This window comes from Melanotaenia boesemani, chromosome 11 (assembly GCF_017639745.1).
Source record: "Melanotaenia boesemani isolate fMelBoe1 chromosome 11, fMelBoe1.pri, whole genome shotgun sequence".
In the NCBI taxonomy this organism is placed as follows: Eukaryota; Metazoa; Chordata; class Actinopteri; order Atheriniformes; family Melanotaeniidae; genus Melanotaenia; species Melanotaenia boesemani.
In genome coordinates, this window is record NC_055692.1 from 994504 (window position 1) to 1007526 (window position 13023).

At 46.4% G+C, this 13023-nt stretch overlaps 1 protein-coding gene across 1 annotated transcript in view; it reads left to right on the forward strand.

Annotated features, from left to right (window-relative positions):
* Window positions 1-7487: 7487 nt before the first annotated feature.
* marveld2b (MARVEL domain containing 2b) overlaps window positions 7488-13023 on the forward strand; it is a 33742-nt gene continuing 28206 nt past the window's right edge. Inside the window, 5 exon segments of the mRNA XM_041998702.1 lie at window positions 7488-7590; window positions 9052-10106; window positions 10108-10299; window positions 10877-10912; window positions 10993-11165. Of these exon segments, the coding sequence (XP_041854636.1) occupies window positions 9087-10106; window positions 10108-10299; window positions 10877-10912; window positions 10993-11165 (1421 nt within the window). The 5' untranslated portion in view covers window positions 7488-7590; window positions 9052-9086.

The window sequence follows — 13023 nt, forward strand, 5'->3', positions numbered from 1 at the left end:
ACATGGAACATAATGCACCAACTAGATCTTGGGCTGGCGGAGTAATGGGTCATAAATTCAGTGGCCCTGGAGCAGGAATCTGTCACAGCTCTGCAGTGCATTGTGGGCTAATGTTTTTCATACATCTGACTTCACCCTGCAGCCTCTGCAGTGTGTGCATGTAACACTCCTCCCCCCGCTGCCCCTCTGCCGTTGCCTCTCTGTGCAGCCAGCCATGCTAAAAACCATTTTCTTTTTAATTAATCACGCCAATACGATTGAGCAGCTCTGCTCGGGCTGAAGGCATTATGCTTAAGCTCAAATCAATGCTGCAGGATTGAGAGCTCAGGGAGTGTCAATATTTTCCAAAGAGAGAAAAAGTCCTGGAGGTCCGGGATGCCCCAAATAAATTGCCCTGGGGATGCAGGTGGCCCAAAAAGCTCCTGACTGCATCCAGGATCTGTGCCAGGCTGCCGTGGTCTTTTGTCCCTGCTAGTTGGGTGTAGAGAGGAGACAGAGCCGGGTCAATACCACGACCCAGCTAGACTACTGCTTCATGCATTAGCTAATAAAATCAGAGTAAATGCAGATTCTAGTAAAAGCATGACAGATAATCATACATTTACCTTCAAAATAAGATTTAAAATAATTCTAGAAAAACCAGGACTCTGTGTAAACTAAAAATAAAAGCAGAAAATTCATGAAGTCATCTTTTATTCCCAGTAGCAGAACAACAACACGTCAGATGAGGAAACAGACGTTTCACCATGTGATGAAAATATGAGCTGATAGTGAATCTGATGGAAAAAGTTGGAACAGGAGCAACAAAAGGCTGGAAAAGTACCTGGTACAAACCAGAAACACCTGGAGGAGCATTGGACAACTAATCAGGTTACCTGGCAACAGGTCAGTAACATGACTGGGTATAAAAGGAGCATTTCAGAGAGGCAGAGTCTCTCAGATGGAAAGATGGACAGAGCTTCACCAATCTGAGACAAACCAGCTTTCAAGCTAAAGATCAGGGCTGTTACATGGTAGATAAAGGGGGGGTTGAGGCTCTTAAAGGTGCAACAGGCAACAAAATCACAGACCAGTGACAGAAAAATGTAACGGATCATTAAAAACTGTGTTTCTATTGGTATCTAATGACTTTCTAAAATAACTGTTATGTTTTTATTCTCTCAAAATGAAGCATTCCTATCTCCTCACCCTGTGTCCACACACATGCAGCTGCCAGCATTTTACTACGGTGTCTCTGATTGGACAAACAAGCTCTAAGACTGCAGTAGTGGCTTTGTTTGGTGGGATCAGTAACACCTTCAAAGCACCACAGAAGAAGACAGTAGTTACCTGTACAGCAGTCATTGCTGCACCTAAGGCCACTGGACCCACTCACACATGAAAACATCTTTATGTCTGGAAGAAGTTTGGCCACTGACAGCCACCGTACATTCACAACATGCTATACCCATCTTCACCACTAGATGTCAGTAATTCTTAGACTCCAGACCTTTATAGTCGTTGGATATTATAACGCATCTTCTGAGCAGACTAGACGGCAGATTGCTCATTACAACTAAAAGTGATTTACTTATACATCAGAATCAGAAAGGGACTTAATTGCCAAGTAAGTTTGCAAATGCAATGAATTTGTCTGTGAGTGGTGATGCAAAAGCAAGAAAACAACAACAGATAGAGAATAAACAGTATGTACAGGACAAAGAGTATAAAAGTATACATAAAAAAAATACACATCAATATAATGGTGGATTTGGTGGACTTGGTGAATTTGGTAGATTTGGTGGACTTGGTGGATTTGGTGAATTTGGTGGATTTGGTAGATTTGGTGGACTTGGTGGACTTGGTGGATTTGGTAGATTTGGTGGATTTGGTGGACTTGGTGGATTTGGTGGACTTGGTGGACTTGGTGGACTTGGTAGATTTGGTGGATTTGGTGGATTTGGTGGACTTGGTGGATTTGGTAGATTTGGTGGATTTGGTGGACTTGGTGGACTTGGTGGATTTGGTAGATTTGGTGGATTTGGTGGACTTGGTGGACTTGGTGGATTTGGTAGATTTGGTGGATTTGGTGGACTTGGTGGACTTGGTGGATTTGGTAGATTTGGTGGACTTGGTGGATTTGGTGAATTTGGTGGATTTGGTAGATTTGGTGGACTTGGTGGACTTGGTGGATTTGGTAGATTTGGTGGATTTGGTGGACTTGGTGGATTTGGTGGATTTGGTGGACTTGGTGGACTTGGTAGATTTGGTGGATTTGGTGGATTTGGTGGACTTGGTGGATTTGGTAGATTTGGTGGATTTGGTGGATTTGGTGGATTTGGTGGACTTGGTGGACTTGGTGGACTTGGTGGATTTGGTGAATTTGGTGGATTTGGTGGATTTGGTGGACTTGGTGGACTTGGTGGATTTGGTAGATTTGGTGGATTTGGTGGACTTGGTGGATTTGGTGGATTTGGTGGACTTGGTGGACTTGGTGGACTTGGTGGATTTGGTGGATTTGGTGGATTTGGTGGACTTGGTGGATTTGGTAGATTTGGTGGATTTGGTGGACTCGGTGGATTTGGTGGATTTGGTGGATTTGGTGGACTTGGTGGACTTGGTGGATTTGGTAGATTTGGTGGATTTGGTGGACTTGGTGGACTTGGTGGATTTGGTAGATTTGGTGGATTTGGTGGACTTGGTGGATTTGGTAGATTTGGTGGATTTGGTGGACTTGGTGGACTTGGTGGATTTGGTAGATTTGGTGGATTTGGTGGACTTGGTGGACTTGGTGGATTTGGTGGACTTGGTGGATTTGGTAGATTTGGTGGATTTGGTGGACTTGGTGGATTTGGTGGATTTGGTGGACTTGGTGGACTTGGTAGATTTGGTGGATTTGGTGGATTTGGTGGACTTGGTGGATTTGGTAGATTTGGTGGATTTGGTGGATTTGGTGGATTTGGTGGACTTGGTGGACTTGGTGGATTTGGTGAATTTGGTGGATTTGGTAGATTTGGTGGACTTGGTGGACTTGGTGGATTTGGTAGATTTGGTGGATTTGGTGGACTTGGTGGATTTGGTGGATTTGGTGGACTTGGTGGACTTGGTGGACTTGGTAGATTTGGTGGATTTGGTGGACTTGGTGGATTTGGTAGATTTGGTGGATTTGGTGGACTCGGTGGATTTGGTGGATTTGGTGGATTTGGTGGACTTGGTGGACTTGGTGGATTTGGTAGATTTGGTGGATTTGGTGGACTTGGTGGATTTGGTAGATTTGGTGGATTTGGTGGACTTGGTGGATTTGGTGGATTTGGTGGATTTGGTGGACTTGGTGGACTTGTCTTGCTGACATGGGGCCACATTCAGGACTTTTATGGCTCAATCTACAACTTCCTGACTGGATCAGCTACAGTAGAAAGTGTGCTGCCGTGGACTGATGTTTGTGCATGTGGAATACACACCGGAATAAAACGGCTCGTCTAAAAGCCCGGGGGTAACTGGAATCCTGTTCTGCTCCGTCTGGTCCATCCCTGAAGAAATGAAACTGCTGAAGCAACATTTTCTTGGCTGGATACGTTACAGATCTATCACATCATTTTCTATAGAATCTCCTGTCCTTTCACCACCTTGTGCATCAAGGTTTGGCTCTGGCTATGTTCTGGACATGTCCCATGGTCAGTTAACTCTTAACCCCATCATTTCCTTTTCAGCGCAAAGTTTGGACCCGAAAGTTCCTAAAACCAGACTGATGGGGAGATTTAGGTCAAACATGAACGCTGAAGTTGCTGAGTCATTGTTAGCAGGAGATTTCAATTCATTCTGGTGAAAAATTTCAGCAACTTATTGAATTAAATTGAATTTACTAATGAAATTTATTTTCTATTTTTCTATTTTCCTCTCATGGTACATTAGTGTGGTGCTTCCTGTCAGACAGGGACGTATAAGACATCTACTCTGTTCTATTATTATTTACTCAGCCAGAGTAACAGACATCACATTTCTGACCCTGAAGCCATTCTCTGAGGTCCTTGCATGTCCCTCCGATGTCCACAGATGTCCCCTATTTGTCCCCTACATGTCCCCAGAGGTATCTATATGTCCCCTTAACGTCCATAGATGTCCCCTTAATGTCCCTAGATGCCCCTAAATGTCCCAGATGTTTCCTAGATGTCTCCAGATGTCCCTAGACACCAAGAACACAAAGATTAGGCAGACCTTTTTAGGAGGTTTTAATGAAACTGGGGACACGGGGACTGAAGGGTCAACTCAACACAGCCCACATTTCTGAGATGGCTGAGTTCTCCAGGTGGTTTACACCAAACAGATCTTTACCGGGATGATGAATGACGTCATTTCTCTGTGTGAATGTTTTATTCAGATTAAAGAGAGTTGCAGGACCATTAACGTGACTGTAAATGGTTTCACTTCATAGCATGACATTTTTCACCAGAACACACTTCTTCCAGCTGGCTCAGGGCAACACATCGACCCTCACCAGGGTGGTCCTCTGCTGCCACCCTCAGGGAGGCTTCTGTAACTGCAGAAAAATTGATCGGTCACCTAACCTTGGATTCAGATGATGTAATCAGGTTGATCTAAAGGCTGCATCCCTCAGTAACAGGTTTCAGAATGACACCATTCAAGTCGGGTTTATTTATAAAACTCTTTTATAGCACGTCCTGCTTTTTACAAACCACAAATAAAGAAATTAAAACAGTTAAAAACAAATTTAAAACAACTAAGACAACAATGACTAGGACCGTTAAAAACGAAAAATATTCAGGTCAACATGGTAAAAGCCAGAAGATGAAAAGATGTCTTCCAGAGGAATTTAAAATGTTCCAGAGAGCAGCTGGAGGCTCTCAGAACACTGAGAGGGAGGCTGTTCCAGAAAAGGCTCCATCACCCCAGGCTTAAATCTGGTCCTTGGAAGGGATAACATTGGCTAGGAGCTGGATGTCATGGATTTAATGGATGTTGCCTGAATAAACAGGAGCTCAGACAGGTTAGAAGGAGCTTAGCTGTTCAGTGCTTTAAAAACAAAAAGCAGGACTTTGAATTGGATCCTGCAAGAAACAGGACGCTGATGCAGAGAAGCTAAAACTGGTGCTACTTGCTCCCTCGTTTGGTACCAGCCAGCAGACCAGCAGCTGCATTCTGGACCAGCTGGAGATGATGGACAGAAGACTGATCCAAGTACAGAGGGGGAGTCCAGTCTGCACGAGATGTACAGATCACAAGACATTAGCTGGAAGGTGTGGCTTCTCCTTAGGTAGCTGCCTAAGATGGAAAAAGCCTGGTTGGACTACTGCACTCACCTGCCTACACAGTGTAAAGGAAGCATCATGGTACACTCCGAGGCCGCTGTCAGGTCCAGCAACAAGAGGACAGCGGAGTTGCCAGAATCCAGAATTACAAGACGATCATTAAAAGCCCCAAAAGTGCTGTCTCAGTGCTGTGGAGTGATTTAAACCCAGATAGAAAGATCCAGGTGGGCCTGCAGCCATAAGTAGACCACTTTTATCTAAGGCTTCTGAAGGAAAGGGGAGCCTCGAATTTGGCCTGTAAGTAGCCAGAACAGCTGGGGTTGGGCCTTTCATCAGTTCCTATTAAACCTGAAATATTTTACCAGAGTTCTGATTAGAATATTTCTCTAGTTTTAGCTTCTGTTTATTGCTCTCTGTTTAACCCGCAACAGAATTTAAAGCTCAGAGGATGAGAGTGAATTGAGGGCCTCCACCGGCCATCCTCGGGGACGAGTCCGGCACCTCTGCTGTGCATCCTGTACACCAGCAGCTGCAGACCCCTCTCTGTGGAACCGGCTCCCAGTCTGGCCTCAGGAACTAGAACCAGACCCCTCTCTGTGGAACCGGCTCCCAGTCTGGCCTCAGGAACTAGAACCAGACCCCTCTCTGTGGAACCGGCTCCCAGTCTGGCCTCAGGAACCAGAACCAGACCCCTCTCTGTGGAACCGGCTCCCAGTCTGGCCTCAGGAACCAGAACCAGACCCTTCTCTGTGGAACCGGCTCCCAGTCTGGCCTCAGGAACCAGAACCAGACCCTTCTCTGTGGAACCGGCTCCCAGTCTGGCCTCAGGAACCAGAACCAGACCCTTCTCTGTGGAACCGGCTCCCAGTCTGGCCTCAGGAACCAGAATCAGACCCCTCTCTGTGGAACCGGCTCCCAGTCTGGCTTCAGGAACCAGAACCAGACCCTTCTCTGTGGAACCGGCTCCCAGTCTGGCTTCAGGTATCAGACCCTCTCTACCTTCAGATCATCTTCAAACTTTCCTTCCTGATGAATCTTATAGCAGGTCCGGCTTGGTGACCCTGATCCATCCTTCAGTCATGCTGGGGGACGTCCCATGATGCACCAGGCCCCTCTCCGCTGGGGGACGTCCCATGATGCACTGGGCTCCTCTCCGCTGGGGGACGTCCCATGATGCACTGGGCTCCTCTCTGCTGGAGGACGTCCCATGATGCACCGGGCCCCTCTCTGCTGGGGGATGTCCCATGATGCACCGGGCCCCTCTCTGCTGGGGGATGTCCCATGATGCACTGGGCTCCTCTCCGCTGGGGGATGTCCCATGATGCACCGGGCCCCTCTCTGCTGGGGGATGCCCATGATGCACTGGGCTCCTCTCTGCCCTCTTTACTCTCCATCTGTGTTTCTCTTATTCTTTCTCCGGATCAGAGTTCTGCTGCTGGTTCACCCTCTTTCCTGTCCTCTCCACCACCAACCGGTCCAGGAAGATGGCCATCCTTCCTGGACCTGGTTTTGGTTCTGATGGAGGTTTTAGTCTTGGTCCTTTTATTTTCCTGTTTAGTCAGTTTTCACTGTTTTATATTGTAGACCCCAACCCTTCATCCGTACCAGTCAACCCCCCGTCCATGGTCACACACCAGGTCCCAGTTTCCAATCACCTCATTGATCATCGGGTCCTTCAGTAAATGTTCTGCCTGGGTTCCTGAGCTCATTTCCCAGCTCATTGTCCTCGTCATCTTCCCGGTCTTCCTGCTCCTGGTATTGGCTTTCTGCTCCGCTCCATCTGTTTACTGCTTGTCTTGCTCAGCAGCATTTTTGATTTTCTTTCTCGGAGTGACTCATTAAAGTTTATGTTTGCCTTTTCATCGACTGCCTGCTGCCTCTTTTTCTCCCAGCTGCTTCCTGTCACATCAGCACCGGATCATCCTTTAATCACAGCAACAGGAAGACTAATTACCTAAACTAGCGTTTATTTAACCAGAACAATGCTGGTAAAATGTGAACTGCTTCGGTAACAAAAACATCCACTCAGAGCTGATGCCAGAGTCCAGGGCCAGTCAGCTTGGACAGATTTGGTTAAAGTCTGAATAAACTGTCTCTACCTGTGTCTTTACCTGTGACTAGTTTTACGTAGAATAAAACAGAAACTCTGCGTTTGTGTCTGAGCCTCATTGAGAGCTGGAAGCTGAGAAGTCGGACGTTAGAGGAGGCAGTGAACGCAACGTGAGGCTGATCAGACTGGCCAGGTGAGTTTGGAGAGGCGGACACCTGGGATCGTTTTTCTGTCCTTACAATTAGCCCCATCCTGTCTGGTGACACGCGCCGCAGCACACCTGTTTGACGGCAGGTGAGTAAATCAGTTTCTGTTTTTGACTTAAAATGCGGTTTTGTTTCTGTTTGGCCATTTTCTAAAGATCTCTGTGGAGTTTTCTACCAGTTTGATCTGTTTAGAACTCGGAGAAAAATTCGGAGCTGCTTCCCGCTGGTGATCCATCCGAACTGGGCCGAGCTGGGCCGAACTGGGCTCACATGAAGGATTTTAATGTCTGACGTTTAGAGAGAAACTTCAATCTGAGAGCTGCAGGACAGGCTGTGTTTGGGGGTCATTGGATCCTGGTTTAAAGCCGGATTCTCACCCTAATGACGGTTTACTGGATTATTTATTTAGCTACTGGATGTTTTCTGAAACACATAAATCAGTCAAGTTGGTCAGAAAATGTTTTTTGTGGCATTTTAGAAAACTTTCCAGATGAAACGAATAAATAAGATGAAGAGGTAAAGTGGTCATTTTGACTAATAATTCATGTAAACGTTAACATTAACTTTTCTAATAAAAACATGCTTTCAGCTCACCTTTAATTTGATCATAAGTATGACAGTTTGTACAATAATCAGTAAAACTAACTACAGTATATTATACCAAACATAATTATATATTATAGTTTTATAATTATGTCACTGGATATTTATTGCTTTATTAAATTTTCATGGTTTCCTGGATGACGTCATCAGTCTCTCTTATGGACGTGGAGGAATTCTGCTCCACTCTTCTTTCCATTGTTGCTGCAGCTCATCGAGGTTTGCAGCATCTGAAGGTCCCACCACAGCATCTCAGTCAGCATGAGGTCTGGACTCTGACTGGACCAGGTCCACACCTGGTTCTGGTGTAGACCTGCTGCTGTGTTTGGGATCTTTGTCCTGCTGCGTGAGACAGTTTCAGGTTTAGCTGTCGGACAGATGGACTCACATCTGACTCTACATCAGAGGAGTTCATGGTCCATCAATGACTGCAGGTGTCCAGACCATGATTCCTCCACCACCGTGCTGACAGCTGCTATGAGGCGTTTAAGGACCAAACATGTCCTCTTTGGTCTGGTCTGTCCAGAGGACCTTGTTCTAGAAGTCAGGTGGCTTGTCCAGATGCAGCTTTGTAGCCTGAGCCGTGCTGCCATGTTCTTTTCTCCTGCAACCTTCCCAGCGAGCCGTTCTGGTTCAGTCTGTTTCCAACTGGTCTGTCGTGAACTTTAACATCTAACCTGCTGACTGAGACCTGGAGAGTCTGGGATGGAGATCTGGGTTTTTTTGGGGGGGCGTGAACCTGCTGGGACGTCCAGTCCTGGGAGATTAGCAGCTGTCTAGTAAATGATCTTCTCTGTAGAACGATGGAGTCCAGAGTCTGGAAATGACCTGATGGCCTTCCCAGACTGATGGCAGCACCAGCTGCTTCTGAGATCATTGCTGATTAGTTTATTATGAATAAATGACTTTGTCTGATGTCCCGTGTTGTTTTTGTGTTTGTTCCCACCAGATTAAAGCGTCCACATCTATTTATCTTCTGGAGGAATGGGTTCTGTCTCCAGGTTCGACCGGGTGAGGGTGGAACCGTTCTACGACCAGGTCCCTGTGGGCTCCCTGTGGCGGGAACCGGACATGCCCCCTCCGCCACCACCACTGCCACCCATACATGGATCAGTACCTGCAGTCAGCTTAGACCCCCTCCCCCCTCCTCCTCTACCTCAACAAGCAGCTGTTGGACCTGAGACCTTCTACCCCCCCAGCGACAATGATCCTGTGGAGGGTGACTGTGATGCCATGGACATCAAACCCGTCCACCGCTTCATCCCAGACTCTGTCAAGAACTTCTTCCGTGGAAACAGCGGTAACCGCGGCAGCAAGGGGTGGTCCATCCCTCCCCCACCTCATTCCCCCACCCCATCATCCAGAAAGAGCGCAGTCTGCCACACCACAGCAGGAGTCCCCTGCTCACCTCCCCACTCCGCCCCACCATCTCCATCGCTTCCTGGCTCTTACCGGGACCCTTATGGGGGCTCTGGAGGAAGCTACACTTCTCAGAAGGAGCGGGATGGCCTTCTGCTAGGGGCCGAAGCTCGAGACATGGCTTCTACCGTGCCCAGCAACCTGTCCATCCAGACCTACCAGGAGCGGGTGGAGGAGTACCATCTACGCTATGCCTACATGAAGTCTTGGGCCGGCCTGCTGAGGATCCTGGGCTGCGTTCAGCTGCTCCTCGGAGCCGTTGTGTTTGCCTGCGTCTGTGCTTACGTTCACAAGGACAATGAGTGGTTCAACATGTACGGATACTCCCAGCCACAGCTGTATGGAGGGATGGGTGGAGGGTTTGGGGCCAGTTCCTACACTGGGCCAAAGACGCCTTTTGTCCTGGTGGTGGCCGGTCTGGCGTGGATCGTGACTGTTATTCTGGTCGTGCTTGGGATGACCCTGTACTACAGAGCCATCCTCTTAGATTCGTCCTGGTGGCCCCTCACAGAGTGCTCCATCAACCTGGTGTTGGCCGTGCTCTACTTGGCTGCAGGGACGGTCTACGTGAGGGACATAACGCGGGGGGGGGTTGTGCTACATACCGGTCTTCAATAACCCGGTAAATGGTGCATTCTGCAGAACAGAGGCCGGCCAGACAGCAGCCATCATCTTCCTCTACACCACCATGGTGCTCTACTTCATCAGTGCAGGAGTGTGTCTGAAACTGTGGAGGCACGAAGCAGCGAGGATGAGGAAGGAGGGGCTCGCACAGGAGGTCTGATTCCAGTATGATCAATTATTTCTGCACCACTGAGCACCTAGACATCGATCAAACCTAACTCCATCACACTGATGACCCTGCTGCTCCATGTTTTCCTTGAATATTTTCATAAAGTTAAAATTTATGGCTAAACTAATGTGTCAGCATTCAAACTGCCCTCATAACAGTTATGTCTCCGTGGAAGATGGTTGTGTTTTCAGATTCAGCTGCTTATTTATCAGCCTCCTTTCAAGTGAAGTATATCTTCGCAGCCATGAATCTGTATATATAATCCTGGACTCTACCGAAAGCTGAGACGTGAGATTACTACAGAAGAGTCAGAATCCAGATGTGTGTTACTGTATCTGAGTAAATTCACCTGGAACACAGGAGAACATGTAAATGGTTTCCTCCTCCTAAAAGAAAAGCACTTTCAGTGGAAACCAGAGAACAGCAGCTCAGTTCATCTAGGAATGAGTAGTTTCAAAATCATAGAAAGTGTAGAAACTTAAGTGTAATAACTATATAAAATATTATTTCCTGACGTTTAAACAATCCAAACATCTAATAAATAACTTCTTCCGCCTTTCAGATGAAAACCATCGGATCTTCAGTCCCACTGCCTGTAGTAAGTCTCTGTGTTTCTAATCTCCCAAACATTGTCTTATTCCCTGTCCGTCACCTGAATGCTTGTGTTGTTCCTGGCAGCTGGATTCAGCATCCCGAACCTCGCAGCAGACGCCGCTGCCCACCATGCAGCCGGACATCATGGACGCTTCCAACAGGCCTGTAGTTGCTTCCACAATGGAGCCGGAAATCCTTCATGGTCACATCCCTGCCGGACACATCCCCAAACCCATCGTCATCGCTGACTACGTGGCGTGAGTCTCAATGTTCTCCGTCTCTCTATTAAACCCACTATAACTCTTCCAGGTACAGACGGACACAAATCGTTTCCTCAACTGATGAATTTATTGAAGCCATCTTGGTTGACTCATAAACACACCGTGAAAACTAAAGGACACAGACAAAACGATAATTAGCTTAAAGAAAATAAATACGACTGACAAATATTGCCACAAAATAAACAGACAAACAATACCTCGTTGGCTGAGTACCGTGAGAAGAATTAGCATTGGTCTTCTTGTCTCTTCTTAGGGAACTTATTTCTCCTTATTTTTACACCTTTTCACATATGTCTTCTCTTCTAGATGTCGCTTCTTCTGACCTAATTAACTCTGCACACAAAGCTTTTTAGTTTCGCCACAGTGCCACCTAGTGGTGCTCAACCATACTAAAAGACTAAATACACAGAAAATAGAAAATGAAAATGTGGCAGTTACACTCCCACCAAATGTCACAACTCTTACTGTGGGATTTCAACATGAACTGACACACAATCTAAACTTGAAATAAGTCTTAGTCTGCTTCCAGCAAAACAACAACCTTATGTATCGGTCGTTCTAAGGAAACTGTTTTAACTGTAAGTCTGTTCTGTTTGTCATAAGTCTTTTCACTGACCAAAAGTCTAACCTTTCTGACTTTGTTATCTGTTCCAGGATAGACATCTGTGACTTTAGCCAGCTTCCACTCATTGCGTGGAGCCAGATCTTCTTGTAGAAGCACTACATCATTTATCTTAAGATCTCTTCTGTGTGCAGTCCACTTTTGTCTTGGTTGCAAGTTGAGCAAATATTCTTTCCTCCAACGAATCCAAAACTCATTGGACAAATATTGTACTCTTCTCCATCTCTTTTGAAGGTACAGATCTTCTTTTATGAAGTTTCCTGGTGGAGGTTGAACGATGGTTGACTTCATAGTTAGAATGTGGTTAGGCGTTAACGGTTCAGGGCCTGTTGGATCGCTCAGATGTTCTACTGAGAGCGGCCTACTGTTGATGATTGCCATGACCTCATACAACAAAGTTCTCAAAGATGTACTATCAAGTCTCTTTGCTGACTGGTCAAGGATAGCAGAAAAAACGCTACGGATGGTTCTAATCTGTCTTTCCCACACTCCGCCCATGTGGCTTGCTAAAGGGGGATTCATGAGAAATTCACATCCAAGTGCTTTCACTTTTTCCTGGTATATATTTTTCATGAGATGTGCCAGTTCTCGTTGGGCACCAACAAAATTGGTTCCTCTGTCGCATCTTAGCTGACGAACATTTCCTCTTATTCCAATAAACGCTCGCAAAGCATTTAGGAATGCATCTGTACTTAAGTCATCTAGTACTTCGATATGTATGGCTCGTGAACTTAGACAGGTTAGTATGAGTCCATATTTCTTGAGCTCTTTTCGTCCGTCTTTGACGTATATTGGCCCAAAACAATCCATTCCCACATAGGTGAATGGTGGGGTAGATTCTGTCCGATCTACTGGCAAATCTCCCATACTTTGGTTCTCCATTTTCCTTCTGTACTTACGACACCTGACACATTTGAAGATATATGATGAAACTGCACGGCTGCTTCCAAGAATCCACCAACCGTTGGCACGCAGCTCATTCATGGTCATTCCACGACCTTGGTGTTGAACCTTTGAGTGAAAATGTCTGATGAGCAAAGTTGATATATGATCGTCTTTGGGGAGTATTGCTGGGTGCTTTACATGTGGATGTAGAACAGCTTGACTCAAACGTCCACCAACTCTGAGAACTCCTTCTTCATCCAAAAATGGATTCAGTTTGACCAATTTATGATTTTTAGTCTTAGAGAGTGATTTCTTTAATTTCAGAGT